At 54.6% G+C, this 16,298-nt stretch overlaps 1 protein-coding gene across 8 annotated transcripts in view; it reads right to left on the bottom strand.

Annotated features, from left to right (window-relative positions):
- Positions 1-1,255: 1,255 nt before the first annotated feature.
- CDC42BPA (CDC42 binding protein kinase alpha) overlaps positions 1,256-16,298 on the bottom strand; it is a 193,063-nt gene continuing 178,020 nt past the window's right edge. For 5 of the 8 annotated variants that reach the window (XM_081114445.1, XM_081114446.1, XM_081114447.1 and 2 more), the window contains 3 exons: positions 7,648-7,765; positions 2,475-2,632; positions 1,256-1,921 (listed from right to left, as the gene is read on the bottom strand). In XM_081114445.1, coding sequence (XP_080970571.1) covers positions 1,790-1,921; positions 2,475-2,632; positions 7,648-7,765 — 408 coding nt within the window. In that variant the 3' untranslated portion in view covers positions 1,256-1,789. Of the gene's footprint in view, positions 1,922-2,474; positions 2,633-7,647; positions 7,766-10,778; positions 10,965-16,298 lie in introns of all 8 variants that reach the window. The other 3 variants (XM_081114450.1, XM_081114451.1, XM_081114452.1) reach the window with 1 other exon arrangement.

The following is a 16,298-nucleotide window of genomic DNA, read 5'->3' as shown; positions in this document are numbered from 1 at the left end:
CGAACGGCTTAGAGTCCCAGGAAGAGGGGGTGAGGGGACTGCGGGGAGGCGGGGTGTGGGGGGCTGCCTGGCTGGTTCCCTCCTCCTCATCGGAGTCCCGTGGCCATGACCCAAGGCACGGTCCGGTCCTGGTGCCGGAGGTCCAGGACGTTTTACGAGTAACAACACTTCCTTTCCAGAAGCCGAGAGACTTCGGAGACTCGCTGGCCGTGGTCAGGCCCGTCCCAGCCCGCACGCCCCAGCTTCCCCAGCTTCCCCAGCTTCCCCACCGGACCGGTCGCCACCGAAGCCCCACACAGGCCCCCTCCCAGCAGTGGCGTCACTTGGAGGCGGCCCGGCTCCCCCTCCCCGCGGGGTTGGCGGCGGTGGGAGGGGTCCGAGGGCGTGGGCTGGGGGTCCGAGGGCTCCACCTGCAGTTCAGACCGGGCCAGGAACGCGCCCCCCAGCTGAGGCTCAGGACAGGGAACCCCTGTTTAGTTCTCAAATTCGGATGAAAAGGGAGAGGACTCTACCCCCAGACGTTACTTCTCTCTCAGGTGCTTCTCGGGTGAAATGGAGACAGGCGGTGCCCCTCATTTCCGGGTGGCAATCAGGACGGCCGGCCGGATGCGAATGGGATGTGCTGGTAGCTACAGGGCGGCCACGCTCTGGGCCCAGCTGCCGCCTGGGCCGGCGCCCTCATTCCCACTGGGCCTGGGGAAGGGGCTTGGTTAAGGCTGTCCCAGGCCTTGCGTTGAGGTTTATTTGGTAATTAACCCCCTCTCCCAGGCTCCTCTGAGGAAGCCGGCACCACACTCACAACAGCCCCTCCCTAAGGAGCCGCCCGCGGGACAGGCCTCCCGCAGCTCCTCCCTCAGCTCCTCGTGGCACCTCCTGGTGGCACCCGGGGCAGGTCCGCCCGCACACCCTTCTCCAAGCCCCGAGGCCCCTCAGAAGCCGGCACCCCTGTGGGAGGGGAGGGGCCAGGAGGAACACAGGCATCTCTCCATCCTCTGAGGTGCCACAGCATCAGGGAGGGGAATGTGGCTCAGGCGCCACTAGAAAAGGATGTGCCTGGGAAGCTGCTGCAGAAGAGGCTGCCAGTGTCACCAGCTGGTGCCGTCACCGCCCAAACTACCGCCAAAGTGGCCGCTCCCTGAGGCCGGCGGGGCCGGCAGGTCCAGGACCGGCTGCAGGGGACCTGGCTCTGCTCGCCCGGCGGGCCCGGCCTGAGTGCCCTCAGGGACTTGGCTGAGAACAGACAACAGACAACACACGCCTTTAAATTAAATGGTCGCTCTCTGATATATGCATCCATCCGCCATCGAATACAAGGTGCTCTTTGCTGTGTCCATCCGGCACCCGCCTCTGCGTGTGCACTCACACTCGGGGCTGCAGTGAGATCAGCATCCTTTAGTCCATAGATTCACTGGCGACGGGCAGGACCGTCGCTGGGCGCCGAGGGCGGTGGCGCGGCCGGGGGCGTGTGCTGTGCGGGGACTAGAGACTACTGGGCACAGCGCCGCCGACTGCATCACGGGGCGCACGGTCCTCCGCCTACGGAAGCTACGGGGGGGGGGGGGGGGGGGAAGGGCACGACAGAGGGCAGCTGCAAGGGCCTGAAATGAAACCAGTCAGCCAGGCGCCTGGGGCGGCCGCCGGGGCTGCAGTGCGGAGGGGAGGGCCGGAGCCGCCCGCACCCTGAGCCCCGCCGGCCCTGCTGCCAGCCTGGCAGGCGCGTGGGGCGGAGGGGAGGGAGGAGGGGAAGGGGCCTAAGAGAGAAGCAGCTGTCTGCTCTGGGCCAAGCAGGTCACGGGTCCCAGGCCCCGCGGTCAGTGCTCTCCAGGGAGAGGCTCTGGGTCTTGCGCGGCGACGCGGGGCTGGGCGGGCTGCTCAGGTTGGAGCTGTTGGACGCCGTGGAATGCCTCGGGGAGTCGGAGTCCTGGGGGCCAAAGGGGGACATCAGTGGCTGCAGGGCAGGAGGGCAGAGGGCAGGGCAGGAGGGCAGAGGGCAGGGCAGGAGGGTGCAGGGCAGGGCAGGAGGGCAGAGGGCAGGGCAGGAGGGCAGAGGGCAGGGCAGGAGGGCAGAGGGCAGGGCAGGAGGGTGCAGGGCAGGAGGGTGCGGGGCAGGAGGGCAGAGGGCACAGGGCAGGGCAGGAGGGCAGGAGGGCAGGGCACAGGGCAGGGCAGGAGGGCAGAGGGCAGGGCAGGAGGGCAGAGGGCAGAGCAGGAGGGTGCAGGGCAGGAGGGTGCGGGGCAGGAGGGCAGAGGGCAGAGGGCACAGGGCAGGGCAGGAGGGCAGAGGGCAGGGCAGAGGGCAGGGCAGGAGGGCAGAGGGCAGGGCAGGAGGGCAGAGGGCAGGGCAGGAGGGCGCGGGTGGTCTGGCCCTGCCACCGACCGGTGGTTGTTCGTGGGGACAAAGCCCTCCAGCGGGTGCAGGGTCCATGGCCCGGGGCCCCAGCCCGGCTCCAGACAGGGCCGCCCGCCCCACTCACCTCCCCGTCATAGTCCCTGGCCGGGGCGTCGCTGCCTTGGTCCATGCCTCCCGACGACAGGGAGCCCTCGGAGGGCGATGGCAGGGGCTGGCGCTGGGCGCTGTAGCTTCCTCCCGAGAACTCTCTCTTCAGGGCGCTGCCGTTCTGTGCGGAGGACCCTGCGGCAGCACATCGTGCAGGTCAGCATGACCGAGGACGCCCAAGGGGGGGACACGCCTCCTTCCCACCGGTCCCCTCCCGGCTTCGAGGCCGATGCTGATGGACAGTGAGTCCAGCTGCGTGAGGTGGCTCCAAGTTCGCCCCAGAGCCCAGCTCCTCGCACGCCGCTCTGCTCCAGGGAGCACCAGGGACGCCTGGCGAGGGGGCAGCACACTAGGCCCTGCCCTCCCCCAGGCCCTGCCCTCCCCCAGGCGCCTGCCCTCCCCCAGGTCCCTGCCCTCCCCCAGGCCCCTGCCCTCCCCCAGGTCCCTGCCCTCCCCCAGGCCCTGCCCTCCCCCAGGTCCCTGCCCTCCCCCAGGCCCCTGCCCTCCCCCAGGCGCCTGCCCTCCCCCAGGCGCCTGCCCTCCCCCAGGCGCCTGCCCTCCCCCAGGTCCCTGCCCTCCCCCAGGTCCCTGCCCTCCCCCAGGCCCTGCCCTCCCCCAGGCGCCTGCTCTCCCCCAGGCCCCTGCCCTCCCCCAGGCCCCTGCCCTGCCCTCCCCCAGGCGCCTGCCCTCCCCCAGGTCCCTGCCCTGGCTTCTCCCAGGCCCCTGCCCTGCCCTCCCCCAGGCCCTGCCCTCCCCCAGGCCCTTGCCCTCCCCCAGGTCCCTGCCCTGGCTTCTCCCAGGCCCCTGCCCTGCCCTCCCCAGGCCCCTGCCCTGCCCTCCCCCAGGCCCCTGCCCTGCCCTCCCCCAGGTCCCTGCCCTGCCCTCCCCCAGGCCCCTGCCCTGGCCTCCCCCAGACCCCTGCCCTGCCCTCCCCCAGGCCCCTGCCCTGCCCTCCCCCAGGTCCCTGCCCTGGCCTCCCCCAGACCCCTGCCCTGCCCTCCCCCAGGTCCCTGCCCTGCCCTCCCCCAGGCCTCTGCCCTCCTTGCTGGACAATTCCCACAGAATCCGTCCCTCCCACTGCCGGGAGCCCCAGCCCCTGGCCACAGCTTTCACAGCATCTGCGCTGTTATGTCCGTGTGCCTGCCCTTCTAACGAGTGGCTGCTGCCTCGCCAGGGCCCAGCACAGGACCTGAGCACACGGGCACTCAAAAGCCTGCTGAGTGATGAGGAGCAGGACCTTTCCCTGATGCATCACTGTCCCTTCACTTCCGGGAATTCTTGTAAGAACAAAGGCACACACGCAACTTCCTTCTCAGGGCAAAGAGCCGAGAGCACAAGATGCGGTGGGTTCCCTTGAAAGCATCTATTTTGATCTGAGAGTTGGGATATGCCAGAGGGAGGCTACCACCACTCAGAGGGGAAGAGGGATGACAAAAACCCTGGGAAACCCTGGGCTATTGTTAGTACTTGAAGCGCTGGGCTTCAATATTAAGATCATTGGTCAAAAAAGACCCTGGTGAAGAACCACATTGGAGGGATCACAATCCCAGGTGTCAAGCTGTATTCCAAAGCCACTGTTCTCAAAACTGCTTGGTACTGGCACAGGAACAGACATAGAGACCAATGAAACCGAACAGAGAACCCAGAAATCGACCCAAGCCATTATGCTCAATTAATATTTGACAAAGGAGGCAAGAGCATACAATGGAGTCAAGACAGTCTCTTCAATAAATGGTGTTGGTAAAACTGGACAGATACATGCAAAAAAATGAAACTAGATCACCAACTTACACCACACACAGAAATAAACTCAAAATGGATAAAGGACTTAAACTAAGACAGGAAACCTAAAAATCTTAGAAGAATCCACAGGCAGCGAAATAGCAGACATTTGTCGTAGCAATAGCTTTACCGACACAGCTCCCAGGACAAGGTAAACTAAGGAGAAAATGAACAAATGGGACTACATCAAAATAAAAAGCTTCTGCACAGCGAAAGAAACCATCAACAAAATAATAAGAGAACATACGTTCTGCACGGGAAAACATATTTTGCCAATGTTATCTTTGATAAGGGTTTAATCTCCAACATTTAAAGGGAACTCATACAACTTAACAAAAGGACGATAAACAATCCAATCGAAAAACTGGCAAAGGACCTAAGTAGCTACTTTTCGAAAGAAGACACACAGAAGGCCGAGACACACATGCAAACATGCTCAAAGTCACTAATCATCCGAGAGATGCAAAACAAAACAACAATGAGGTACCGTCTCACACCTGTCAGACTGGCTATCATCAACAAATCAACAAATGACAAGTGCTGGCGAGGATGCGGAGAAAAAGGAACCCTTGTGCACTGCTGGTGGGAATGCAGACTGGTGCAGCCACTGTGGAAGATGGAGTTTCCTCAGAAAGTTAAAAATGGAACTTCCATTTGACCCTGTGATTCCACTTCCAGGAATATATCCCAAGAAACCAGAAACACCAATCAGAAAGGATATATGCACCCCTATGTTCATAGCAGCACAATTCACCATAGCTAAGATCTGGAAACAGCCTAAGTGCCCATTAGAAAACTGGTACATCTGCACAATGGAATACTATGCTGCTGTAAAAAGGAAGGAACTCTTACCATTCACAACATGATGATGAATGGACCTGCAGAGCATTATGCTAAGTGAAATAAGCCAGTCAGAGAAAGATAAGTATCACAGGATCTCACTCATTTGTGGAATATAATGAACAACATAAACTGATGAACAAGAATAGAGCCAGAGACAGAGAAGCATGGAGCAGACTGTCCAACCTCAGAGGGAAGGCGGGGGTGGGGTGGGGATGTTGGGGGTGGTGGTGGGGGGTGGGGGTGTGTGTGGGGGGGGTGTGAGGGCATGAGCTGGGGAGTGCCGGGGCGAAGTCAATGGGGGAAAAAGGAGACTTATGTAAAACTTTAAACAATATAGAATTAAAGAAAAAAGACCATGTTGAGGTTTCTGTATAAGATACAGACTGTGATTCTTTCAACTTCTGGCTGGCTTAACAAACACCAATGTAGTGTTTTACATTAAGAATTCAATAAAAATGCCAAAACATGACTGTGCACCTAGTGGCCACAATCCCGAAGGCCTGGGGCAGAGGGAGCCCGCGGCAGGAAGGGGCGGGAACCAGTGTCTGCAGGGCCACGAGCGATCGCGGGGAGCCCAGTGGCCTCGGGAGGCTGAGCAAACGGCCTGCACCACACAAGGAGCAGCTGCTCTGACTGGACAGCTTTAAAGCTGGGCCTGAGCGCAGTGCCGTCCGGGCTCTCGGCGTCAGGCCCCCGGGCAGCTGGCGTGGCCGCGGCCTGTGTGGGTGGCGTGGGCACTCACGTCCCGTTCACGCGCGAAGCAGCTGCGGGCCAAGGACGGCCGTCCCCGAATCAGAAGCTACCAGGGCCGCCCCCGCACAGCACCCAGGAGCCACCGAAGGTGAAGTGACTCCGGGGACGGCGCTGCAATGAAATCAGCCAGGGGCCCCCTGGGCAGCCCCTTTCGGGGGAAGCCACTCCAGCATCCCGGCGCTTTCATTCCCATAAACCGCCTCTCCCTTCGGACACGCCGTCCCCTCCCCGCTGAGGCGCGGCCCTGGGCGGAGCCCCCCCCCCCCCGCCCCCCCGCCGCCCTGAGCTGCGAGGAGGACAGGAAGGAGACGCGGCCAGAGGGAAAAAGAAAGGCTGGCACCAAACTGAGCCCCTGAGAGGCGCCTGGCAGCAGGATCCGCCCGCACCCAGCCCAGCGGGGAGCGGGTGTGCACATGGTCCTTCACACCGGCTGCGGGGCTGCGGGGCTGCGGGGCTGCGGGGCGAGTGATGAATCTTCTCTTGCTTTTGGGGCAAAAGGGTGCGTTCCTGAGCCGGTCCCCAGCCTTCTCCGAGCTGACCAAAGGGCGCATGTCTGTCCGACCGGGGACACCGTACAGGCAGGGACGCCGCCAGCCCCTCGAACCCCGGGGAGCGGCGGACACACCAGGCGGCCGGCCCTGCAGGAACCCGGTGCCGCTCGAACCCCTCCCGCCGCCTCCACACTAACGTCAGGCGTCTCGGGGTTTCCACAGGAAGCGGAGCTGGAGCCGGCTCCTCTCCCCTCCTCGCCTCGCCTCCGTGGCGGCTCCCAGGCCGCAGCCCCCGCCAGCTCTCCCAGCCCCTCAGGTGCCTCCAGCCCCGCCTGCCTCATCCCGGCTCCATCTGGCCGCCTGGAGCGGAGCGGGAGCGCTTCTAAGAAGCAAACTGGAGAGCGGTCCTCCCTACTCCCCACTCCTTACAGGCTGCCGGTTCTGCTTAAAAAATAAAAAGCACGATAAAGCCTGACCACCTGGCCCGGGGGCTCAGCGGTTGGAGGGCTTCCCCGGCACCAAAAGGTTGCAGGTCTGACCCCCATCAGGGCACGTGCCTCGGTGGCGGTGGCGGTCTGATGCCTGGTCGGGTGCGCACAGGAGGCCATCAATCTCTCTCTCCCTCCCCCCTCTAAACTCAAACATATGTCCTTGGGTGAGGGTTTTTAAAAAGGCCTCACCTTACTCCCAGCCCCTGCCTGAGCGGGCCTTTGCCACCTCTCGCACTCCAGTTCCTGTCACTCCCACCACCAGGAGCCACGCTGGCCGGCAATTAATCCACAAGACTCCCCCGTGCCCACATCCTGGAGGGCGTGTGGGTTTCCTGACTGTCCTGGTACGAGTTTATCCTGACAGCTGCCGGGGCTGCCTCGGCACCGTGTAGTCGTTCGTCAGCACGCTTGGCAGCGCTCTGGCCTGTCCCGAGGTGAGTGCAGCTCTAGAAGGACCCAGGCTATCTGCTCACCCCTGCGCTTGCCGGCACGGGCAGCAGGCTGGGCCTGGGGGCCCCGGGCTGCATGGGGTGTGCAGGGGCTGCACGGGGTGCGCAGGGGCTGCACGGGGCCGCGGAGTGTGCAGGGGCTGCACGGGGCCCGCGGGGGTGCGCAGGGGCTGCACGGGGCCCGCGGGGTGCGCAGGGGCTGCACGGGGCCCGCGGGGTGCGCAGGGGCTGCACGGGGCCCGCGGGGCGCGCAGGGGCTGCACGGGGCCTGCAGGGTGTGCAGGGGCTGCATGGGGCCCACAGGGGCAGCAGGGGCACAGGCGCGGCCGCGGGCCACTTACTTGCCGACAGGCCGCTGCTGGCGCTCATGGAGCGGCCGGGCTCGGGGCGGGACTTGGTGATGGAGGGAATACTGACTGAGCCGCTGAACACGGTCCGGCTTTCCTGAGGCCGAGGGTTCTAAACAAAAGAGAAAGAAAAGTTCTTCAGCCAGAGAGAAGCCCACTTTCTGCAGAACGTCTGCCTGTCACTACAATGTCAGACATGAAATGATCCTGACCAGCTGCAGCCCCTCTGCCCACGGAGGCTCACCCAGCCGGCCGCGCAGGGGGTGCGCACCGCCCAGGGACACTCACGGCAAACAGGCGGCTTCTGCCGCCGGGAGAGCAGCGGCAGCTCCACGGTTAGAAGCGGCCGAATTACATGGACATTGCCATGGACATTGCAGGCACGTGGGCAAGGCTTCCACTGCGCACGCGGCTCGTATCAGCAGCTGAATAAGCCCATCCGGAGGAAAATCAGTTAAGAGCAGATTCTTTTGGGCAAATGTTTCTCTGGCGCGACACCAAACTGCCATCTGCCTCTGCACGTCCCGTCCTGTCCCAGCATCTCAGCCCCACATCCGAGCAGCACCGGGTCGTGAACGGCGCTCGCAACCACCACAGCCGGGGTGGAGGGCCTGAGCCTGGGAATGCTGGTTTGAGAAGTTTTCCATCTGATTAGTGAATGATTTTGGTGTCCAAGGTAGGAAAAGGGAGTGATGGAGTCACACCCCCCCCCCCCCAGAGAGGGGGTGGCCTCCTTGGGGACCCAACCTTTTCAGCCCAGAAGGGGCGTCAGGCTGACAGGGACAGGCGGTTGGAAAGAACAAGTACCGCAGCCCGGGGCTCCCCTGCGGCCTGGGGCACCGGAACCGACACTGCAAAGCCACACTCACTGGAAGGTGGCGGGCAGCTGGCCCCAAAGTCACCCCAGCCATTTTGGTCCATATATCAAAGCTGCAAAGTCCATGTAATTCTTAGTGTTATTTGTCTAAAGCAAATGCTTTACCTTCTTTCTCTAAGAAAGTAAAATTCTGAAGGTTAACAGTCAGTGCTAATGTTTCACCATTCACCACCCAGGAGCAACCCTCTGGCGCCAGCGAGGTGCACGCAGTGCCGGGAAGGGAAGGAGAAGAGGTGGGAACGCCCGCCGCCTCCACCCTCACTTTCCTGGCCTCTGCTACCAACCCGGCGGAGCCTTTCCTATAAACAAACCGCCCTGGAATCCACGGCAGAAACGCAGCCCATGGAGGCGCTGGTGCTGCAGTAACACTGGATGCTGAAGTGATGAAGGGATGATGCACAGAAGATACGTTTTGTTAAAAAAGCAGCAACAGCCCAACAGTTTATCATCCATTCAGCTAGAGGTCAGCTTCGTTATAAAGTGATACGGAGCCTAACCCGCTGGCGCTTTCATGGGCAGATGTGCTGAGCGTTCCAGACAGCAGTGTTTCTATTTATAAACGACCAACTTAAGCCATATTCCCGCCATCTTTTACATGAGAAATGGACTGACTTCTACAACATTCTCCTAGAGCCCATTCCCTGCATCTGTTTCCACAGTGAGGCTTACTTTATCCTAAGTCATCTTATTTTAAATAAGAGACTTCAATGACATAGTTTAAGGTCAAGGACAATGACATTTATTTATAAGACAGACAAAGAGTAGGAGAATGAACTTCTCACCCCACAGCTAGTTTTCCTATTGGAAAATTAATTTACTATGTATACAAATAACAAGTTAATGCTATGATTTACCTAAGCCAGAGGGCACTACAGAAAATGGGTTTGCATGATATGATCCAAATATTTTATCTGTAAAACGAACTTGAGAGCCTGAGGCTGTTTGGCTCAGTGGATAGGACATTGGCCTGTGGACTGAGGGTCCTGGGTTCAATTCTGGTCAAGGACATGCACCTTGCTTACAGGTTCCCCAGCCCTGGTCAGGGTGCATGCAGGAAGCAACCAATTGATATGTCTCTTTCTCATCGATGTTTCTCTCTTTCTCTCTCCCTTCCACTCTCTAAACATCAATGGAAAAATACCCTCAGATCAGAGTTAATAAAAAACCCACAAGAAACACAAAAGCTAACTTGAGAAATGCCCCCTGCAGCTGAGGTACAGCACGGGCTTCTGGGAGGGAATGTGGGTGCTCAGCGTCAGTGCCGCCTGCCCGCCACTGCGAAGCCGCCGGTAGCAAGCCCGAGGCCCACTGGCCGGCCGGACAGCAGGGCAGTCAGCCTGCAGAGGCTGCACAGCTGGTGCTTTTTCTCTGATCTAGCGCTTCTCCGGGATCCCGGCTGGAGTTAAAGGCACGCCAGCAACTTGAAGATTAGCAAGACCGCCTTTTCCCTGTGGTTTTCCCTGTGGTTCATGAATACCGTTTGGAGATCTTTAAGCCGGAGGGAGTATGGTAGAGAGGAGCCCGGAGGATAGGCCCTACCACAGACTTGAACGTCACTAAATACAGAACGCTTCTCTGAATGAGCTACAAGATATTCCGAAACCCTGGGACCCCTCTTTTTTTAACAGAGTCAGGACCCACTGGGTGCTATTTCTTATCATGGTACCTGTAATGGAAAATACCACGATGGGAGATGTTTTATTAAACATACAAAAACCTCTAATAGTTTCAAAAATAAAATTGACATCCTCCCTGTCCTCATCTTTCTCTTTAAAAGAAGAAACAAAGTGGAACTTGAAGACGAGGAGGAGGAGGGGGAGGGGGAGGGGGAGGGGGAGGGGGAGGGGGAGGGGGAGGGGGAGGGGGAGGGGGAGGGGGAGGGGGAGGGGGAGGGGGAGGGGGAGGGGGAGGGGGAGGGGGAGGGGGAGGAGGAGGAGGAGGAGGAGGGGGAGGAGGGAGAGGGGGAGGAGGGGGAGGGGGAGGAGGGGGAGGAGGAGGAGGGGGAGGAGGAAGAGGGGGAGGAGGGGGAGGGGGAGGAGGGGGAGGGGAAGGAGGAGGAGGAGGAGGGGGAGGAGGGGGAGGGGGAGGGGGAGGGGGAGGGGGAGGGGGAGGAGGAAGGGGAGGAGGGAGAGGGGGAGGAGGGGGAGGAGGAGGAGGAGGAGGGGGAGGGGGAGACTGGCCGCTCAGAAGCAGGCAGAGGAGCCCCCAGGTTAGTAAGTTAACACCCGACTCAGCAGCTTGTTCGTACCCTCAGAGCCATAAAGCTGGGTGTACCGGGGACAGAGCGCAGAGACGGGGAATGCGCAGAGTTTACGGAATCAGGAAAGAGAAACTTTTCAGCAGAATTAACAGTCATGTGATAGATGTGCTCAAAGTTGATCGGAGAGGAGATCAGACCGGAGTGATGATGAGGGGATGGATAGGGGAAGCCTGGCTATCAAACAGAGAGGAGAAAACGGTGATAAGGTGATGAAATGGAGCCACTGGTTACATGTGACATTTCAGACAACATGCATGTAGGAAAAATGAAGCAAGCGCCTCGCATAGAAGTGAATCTTTAGTGAAACATTTCCAGGCCGTGGAGTTACATTTTGTAATTCTCTTGCACCAGGTATTAAATTGCTGATTTGCAAACGAACCCTCCACCGTATGAAAGAAACTGCTCTCTTCTATTGCTCTCGCTACGTCGAGCGAACACTGGACTTCCAGTCCCAGGGCACTGTAGAGTTCACGCCCGCATTTTCTTACGTGGCCAAACCTACCAGAAACATCAGGACAGAAAAAGCCAGAAGCAACAAAAGAAGGAGTGAACCGACAGCCAGCCTCTGACCATAGTTTATGGAACGGCTCTTTTCTTTTTTTGTTTTAAAATTTGAATTTATTGGGGTGACGATGGTTTGCAAAACCATACACGTTTCAAGTGTACAACTCAATGAAACAAACATCATTCCACAGTTACTACTTTATTAAAGGAAAATAAGACCAGTAATAGCAAACTCATATCACAAACCTAAAAAGATCAGGAAACATGTCTTTAGAAACCCAAAACCATTTCCTGGTCATTCTAGATTTGTGGCATGTGTTTGCTTTTACTGATCTTACTGTCTTATTATAAAAATAGTAACTGTGGAATATACTAATTATTGGTTTATCTTTAAGTAACCCAAGCTTATCTCCATTTAGATACCCAGAAGAATGGGTTTGTTTTTAACAAGGGGAAAATCGTCCCTTATACGTTCAGGTGTGTTTAACAGAAATAATGTAAAGCTAAAGGTACAGAAACACGCACTGGAAGCCCAGGACCCTAGTTTTCAGATAAAATAACTTCTGAGTATTCAGGGCCTGTTACTCAGTATCTAGTCACCTATCGAACTGAATTGTCAAGATTCAGTTCTTGTACTACTGTTTCCAGAAACATCCTACAATCCCTTAACTTTAGGCAAAGGCTGGATGACTTGCCACAGAGAACACACTGATGGGACTATGGTCCAGGAGCTGAGATAAGCTTTCGTTGTTTAAAAAGAATCTGATGAATTATGTGGGCTTAGAAGAAAGGCTCCTACATAGGACATTGTTTTAAATTTAGAAATGGGGGTGAAATCAGTACTTTCTCAGGTTACTTCCAAAAAGAAACAACAACAACTATTGATAGAAATGTAACTTGGATTTTAAGAGGCAAAATTACTTAAAGCTCTCAGAGGTCACTGAGCTAAAAACTTTATTTATTAGTAACTTTAGAAGTGGGTAAAAGGCTAAGAAAAATAAAGCTGGTAGAGGTAAAATTATTCTTGTATTCAATTGGAGACAAATTTGCTGTTTATTACCAGTACCCACTGATGAAAAAACACAGGCTATGTTATATTAGCTGCCTGTATTCTCCGGGCTCAGAAGGAACAAATGAAAGGTTCACATCTGATACAGGAGGTAAAAGAAAAATAAATGACTCTCTCACCCTTACTACCTCTTCCACATCCATAAGGCAAACAACCCCATTTCAGTATCACTCTGTTACAAAAGAAACAGAATTAAGCTGTCAAAGACATCCAATAAACTCTCTAAGCATGTACGCATTTCACAGGGAAGCAATACTGACTTGAATAAATAAAATGTAAAAATGTCTGGGTACATGCTCTCTGCTCGGATGACAATGCGTAAGTGTCGTATTTAAAAACTCTTCTTATATATGTTAATGTTAGATTAATTTAATTCAACTTTATGTTTGGAAATAGTTCATTAATATAGGTACTCCCATTTCAGTAGAAAGAACATACTAAATTCTGAGAATAATAAAGTATACAAGCTTCTCGATAAGTAGGGATACAGGCATTCATATTGTTATGTTCCCCAGACATGCATATTCTTGTTTTGTTTACCAATGTCTACCCCAAGACAAGCGTGTTCTGGGTAGACAGTATATCCAGAAATATTTGCTTGTGTGAAATGGACGCCTATGAAAAGTCCAGCTTGAATGTCCTCTGCTAGTGAAATGAAGAAAGTCAGGTGAAAATAAAGTAAGACGTGACTGTAAAAATAGGAATTCACACACACACAACCTTTAATGAATACTACACGTACAGGTGAGCAGGTTTCAAAAATGTACACCAGCTTCTCATCCGAGAAACACAACAGTGCTACGCGATAGGAAGGCATGAGAGGAATGGAGGGACATGAAAAACTGCCGGGGGAAAGTCACTTGTGTTAGTGACAAAAAGAATCAGCGAGGTGGTCACGAGTTAGTGAACTCAGTGACCACAAACACTGAAAATCACGTGGGCTGCAGGAGTGAGCAGCCAGCACAGAAGGCACGTGTCATGACGTCACGTGGGGACGAACCTTTGGGAAATGCTCTCTGAACTTGATTTGCCTGGACTTTACTTGGAACAAAAAATGAAACAGAGACCTCTTTTCAGTGGGAAAGGGAGAGAAAGGAGGGATGCTCTGATAGGAAAGTTCTTAGGATGTTTGCAGCCTGACACTTGGCGTCAGTGGCTTATTCAGGTCTTCATACTGTGTATGAAGTCAAAGAACTCTGGAACATCAGCAAATTGATTTTTCACTTCATGGTAGAAAAATACCAACAGAGAAACATTTTATTAAATCCTAAAACTATTTCACCTTAAAGAAGATACTGTAATATGTGGGATATAATAGACTTTATTAAAAGATTTTCTTCTTGCTATGTTGTTGGAACCCTATCTAATGAAAGAGTATTATGCAAATTAACCATCACTCTGTCACAAAGATGGCGACGGCCACAGAGCTGGAGCAAGCAGGAGGCTTGGGTTGCCTCCGGTGATGGAGGAAGCCAAGCTTCCCGCCTGCTCTGGCCAGCCCTGGGCTCTGGTCAAGGCAACAAAGTTTCTATTCTAGAAGATAAATAAACCCCAGATACCTGCTTCCAGCCCGCGGCTGTGGCCAGCCTGAAAACGGTACCCAGCCCCTCACCCAGGCTGGCCAGGCACCCCAGTAGGGACCCCCACCCTGAAGGGGGTTGGCCAGCCTGAAAACAGCCCTCAGCCCCTCACCCAGGCTGGCCACACTCCCATGGGGTGAGGGTTCCCACTGGGGGGCTTGACCAGCCTGCAAACAGCCATCAGCCCCTCACCCAGGCTGGCCAGGCACCCCAGTGGGGACCCCCACCCTGATCTGGAACACCCTTCAAGGCAAACCAGCCAGCCCCCACCTGTGCACCAGGCCTCTATCCTATATAATAAAAGGGTAATATGCAAATTGACCCTAACAGAACAACTGGGAATGACTGGTCACTATGACACACACTGACCACCAGGGGGCAGACGCTCAATGCAGGAGCTGCCCCCTGGTGGTCAGTGCGCTCCTACAGCGGGAGCTCTGCTCAGCCACAAGCCAGGCTGATGGCTGCCAGCACAGCGGTGTTGGTGGGAGCCTCTCCTGCCTCCTCAGCAGCGCTAAGGATGTCCAAATGCAGCTTAGGCCTGCTCCCCACTGGCAAGTGGACATCCCCAAGGGCTCCTGGGCTGCCAGAGGAATGTTTGACTGCCAGCTTAGGCCCGATTCCCCCCAGGGAGCGGGCCTAAGTCAGCAGGTGGACATCCCCCGAGGGGTCCCAGACTGTGAGAGGGCACAGGCTGGGCTTGGTGCACTGGACCTCTAGTACATGATATAAAAACTGTATTCTTTTTTGTGCACTACAATGAAGTAAAAGTGAAAGAACATTTAATTTTAAAAGAACAATACCCATTAAAGCCTTGTTAACTGCTGAAATAATTTTGTATTTGCTTTGTATCATATATGTATGTGTTCAAAATTTATATCCTTTTATCTCTCCATAATGCTAACTATACATCAGGTGTTGAAAAACTATTTACTATCTACATTTCAAAAAGTTTCATTAAAATAGTATATAACACTTCATCAATCATACAGAAGCTATAAATATATTCACATTTCGCCGAAACCGGTTTGGCTTGGTGGATAGAGCGTCGGCCTGTGGACTGAAGGGTCCCAGGTTCGATTCCGGTCAAGGGCATGTACCTGGGTTGTGGGCACATCCCCGGTAGGGGGTGTGCGGGAGGCGGCTGATCGATGTTTCTCTCTCATCGATGTTTCTAACTCTCTGTCTCTCTCCCTTCCTCTCTGTAAAAAGTCAATAAAATATATTAAAAAATATATATATATTCACATTTCAACTGTATCATAATTTAAAAATTCTCTTAAGGTACTTTGTACGTGGCAAGGTAACTTCCATAGGGAAAACGACAGAGGCTTTGTGCTGTGTGGCTGATAAATTTCCTTCTGGGAATGAAGGGAAACCAGACAGGGCTTTAAGCAAATGTTCAGGATGGGAAAAGAAAGGAGAGAATCTGAAATCTCAGTCCCAGGCAAAAGCTGAAAAAATAGTATAGCATTTAAATATAACAGTTTAATATGTAGACTCAGCCTCTATTTATGCCCAATATTTTTGGCCTAATATGTATGCTCAGGCTTACATTTTCTAGTTTTAATTACTATGTCAACATTAGCTGCACTCTTTTTGTAGTTTATTTACATTAACCAGCACAGCTAATGAAAGCCCCATTCCAAAAGGATAAATGACTATTATGAATGATTTGCACGCAAAGGAAGGAATATTAGTGTAACCACATAATGTCTTATGAGAATGTCACTTTCATTCATAAGCAGACCACCTGGTTAATTGGGATATTTACAATGAGGAACTTGGACTCAAATGAATGCACACTTTTTGTTCCTCCCATGAAATAAATGCAAAACTACCTATAAAGGCTTCATTTTTTCTTTTTAAAAAACCTGACCACACATTAAATTATATTACCTATCATTTTTCCAGCAGTGACGTTCACATCTACTATGACCATAGGGTTAGTAATGTGGACAGTTAACAGGCTTCCTTAGCAAGAGCTGTGGGTCACAGCTCACAAATCGTCTCCCAAGTTGCCATAATCTATAAATTACGCTTAAAATTCTGTGCCAGATCTAGATGCTATCACCACTGACAACAGGTCCTGCTAAAGTTTCATTAGCGTGCGGAGAGCACTCGGAGACTGGAATGTTAAGTGTAAGTGGAGTGCACGAATAGACTTAATTTCAACACAATAGGTCCAAGAATCCAATCTTAATGCTTTTAAAAACACACACAATAGTTTTCCCATGTGGCACTTTTTAAAATTTCACCATCAGATGACAGGTGTGACCTTTAAAAACCAAGCCAGTGCGGTCCTCGGGGTGGGGGTGGGAGGTGGGGAGAGCCAGCATCTGCACCAAATCGCTA

The sequence above is a fragment of the Myotis nattereri genome (genome assembly GCF_964212035.1).
Source record: "Myotis nattereri genome assembly, chromosome: 20".
Taxonomy (NCBI): domain Eukaryota; kingdom Metazoa; phylum Chordata; class Mammalia; order Chiroptera; family Vespertilionidae; genus Myotis; species Myotis nattereri.
This window is presented reverse-complemented; position numbering and strand designations above follow the sequence as displayed.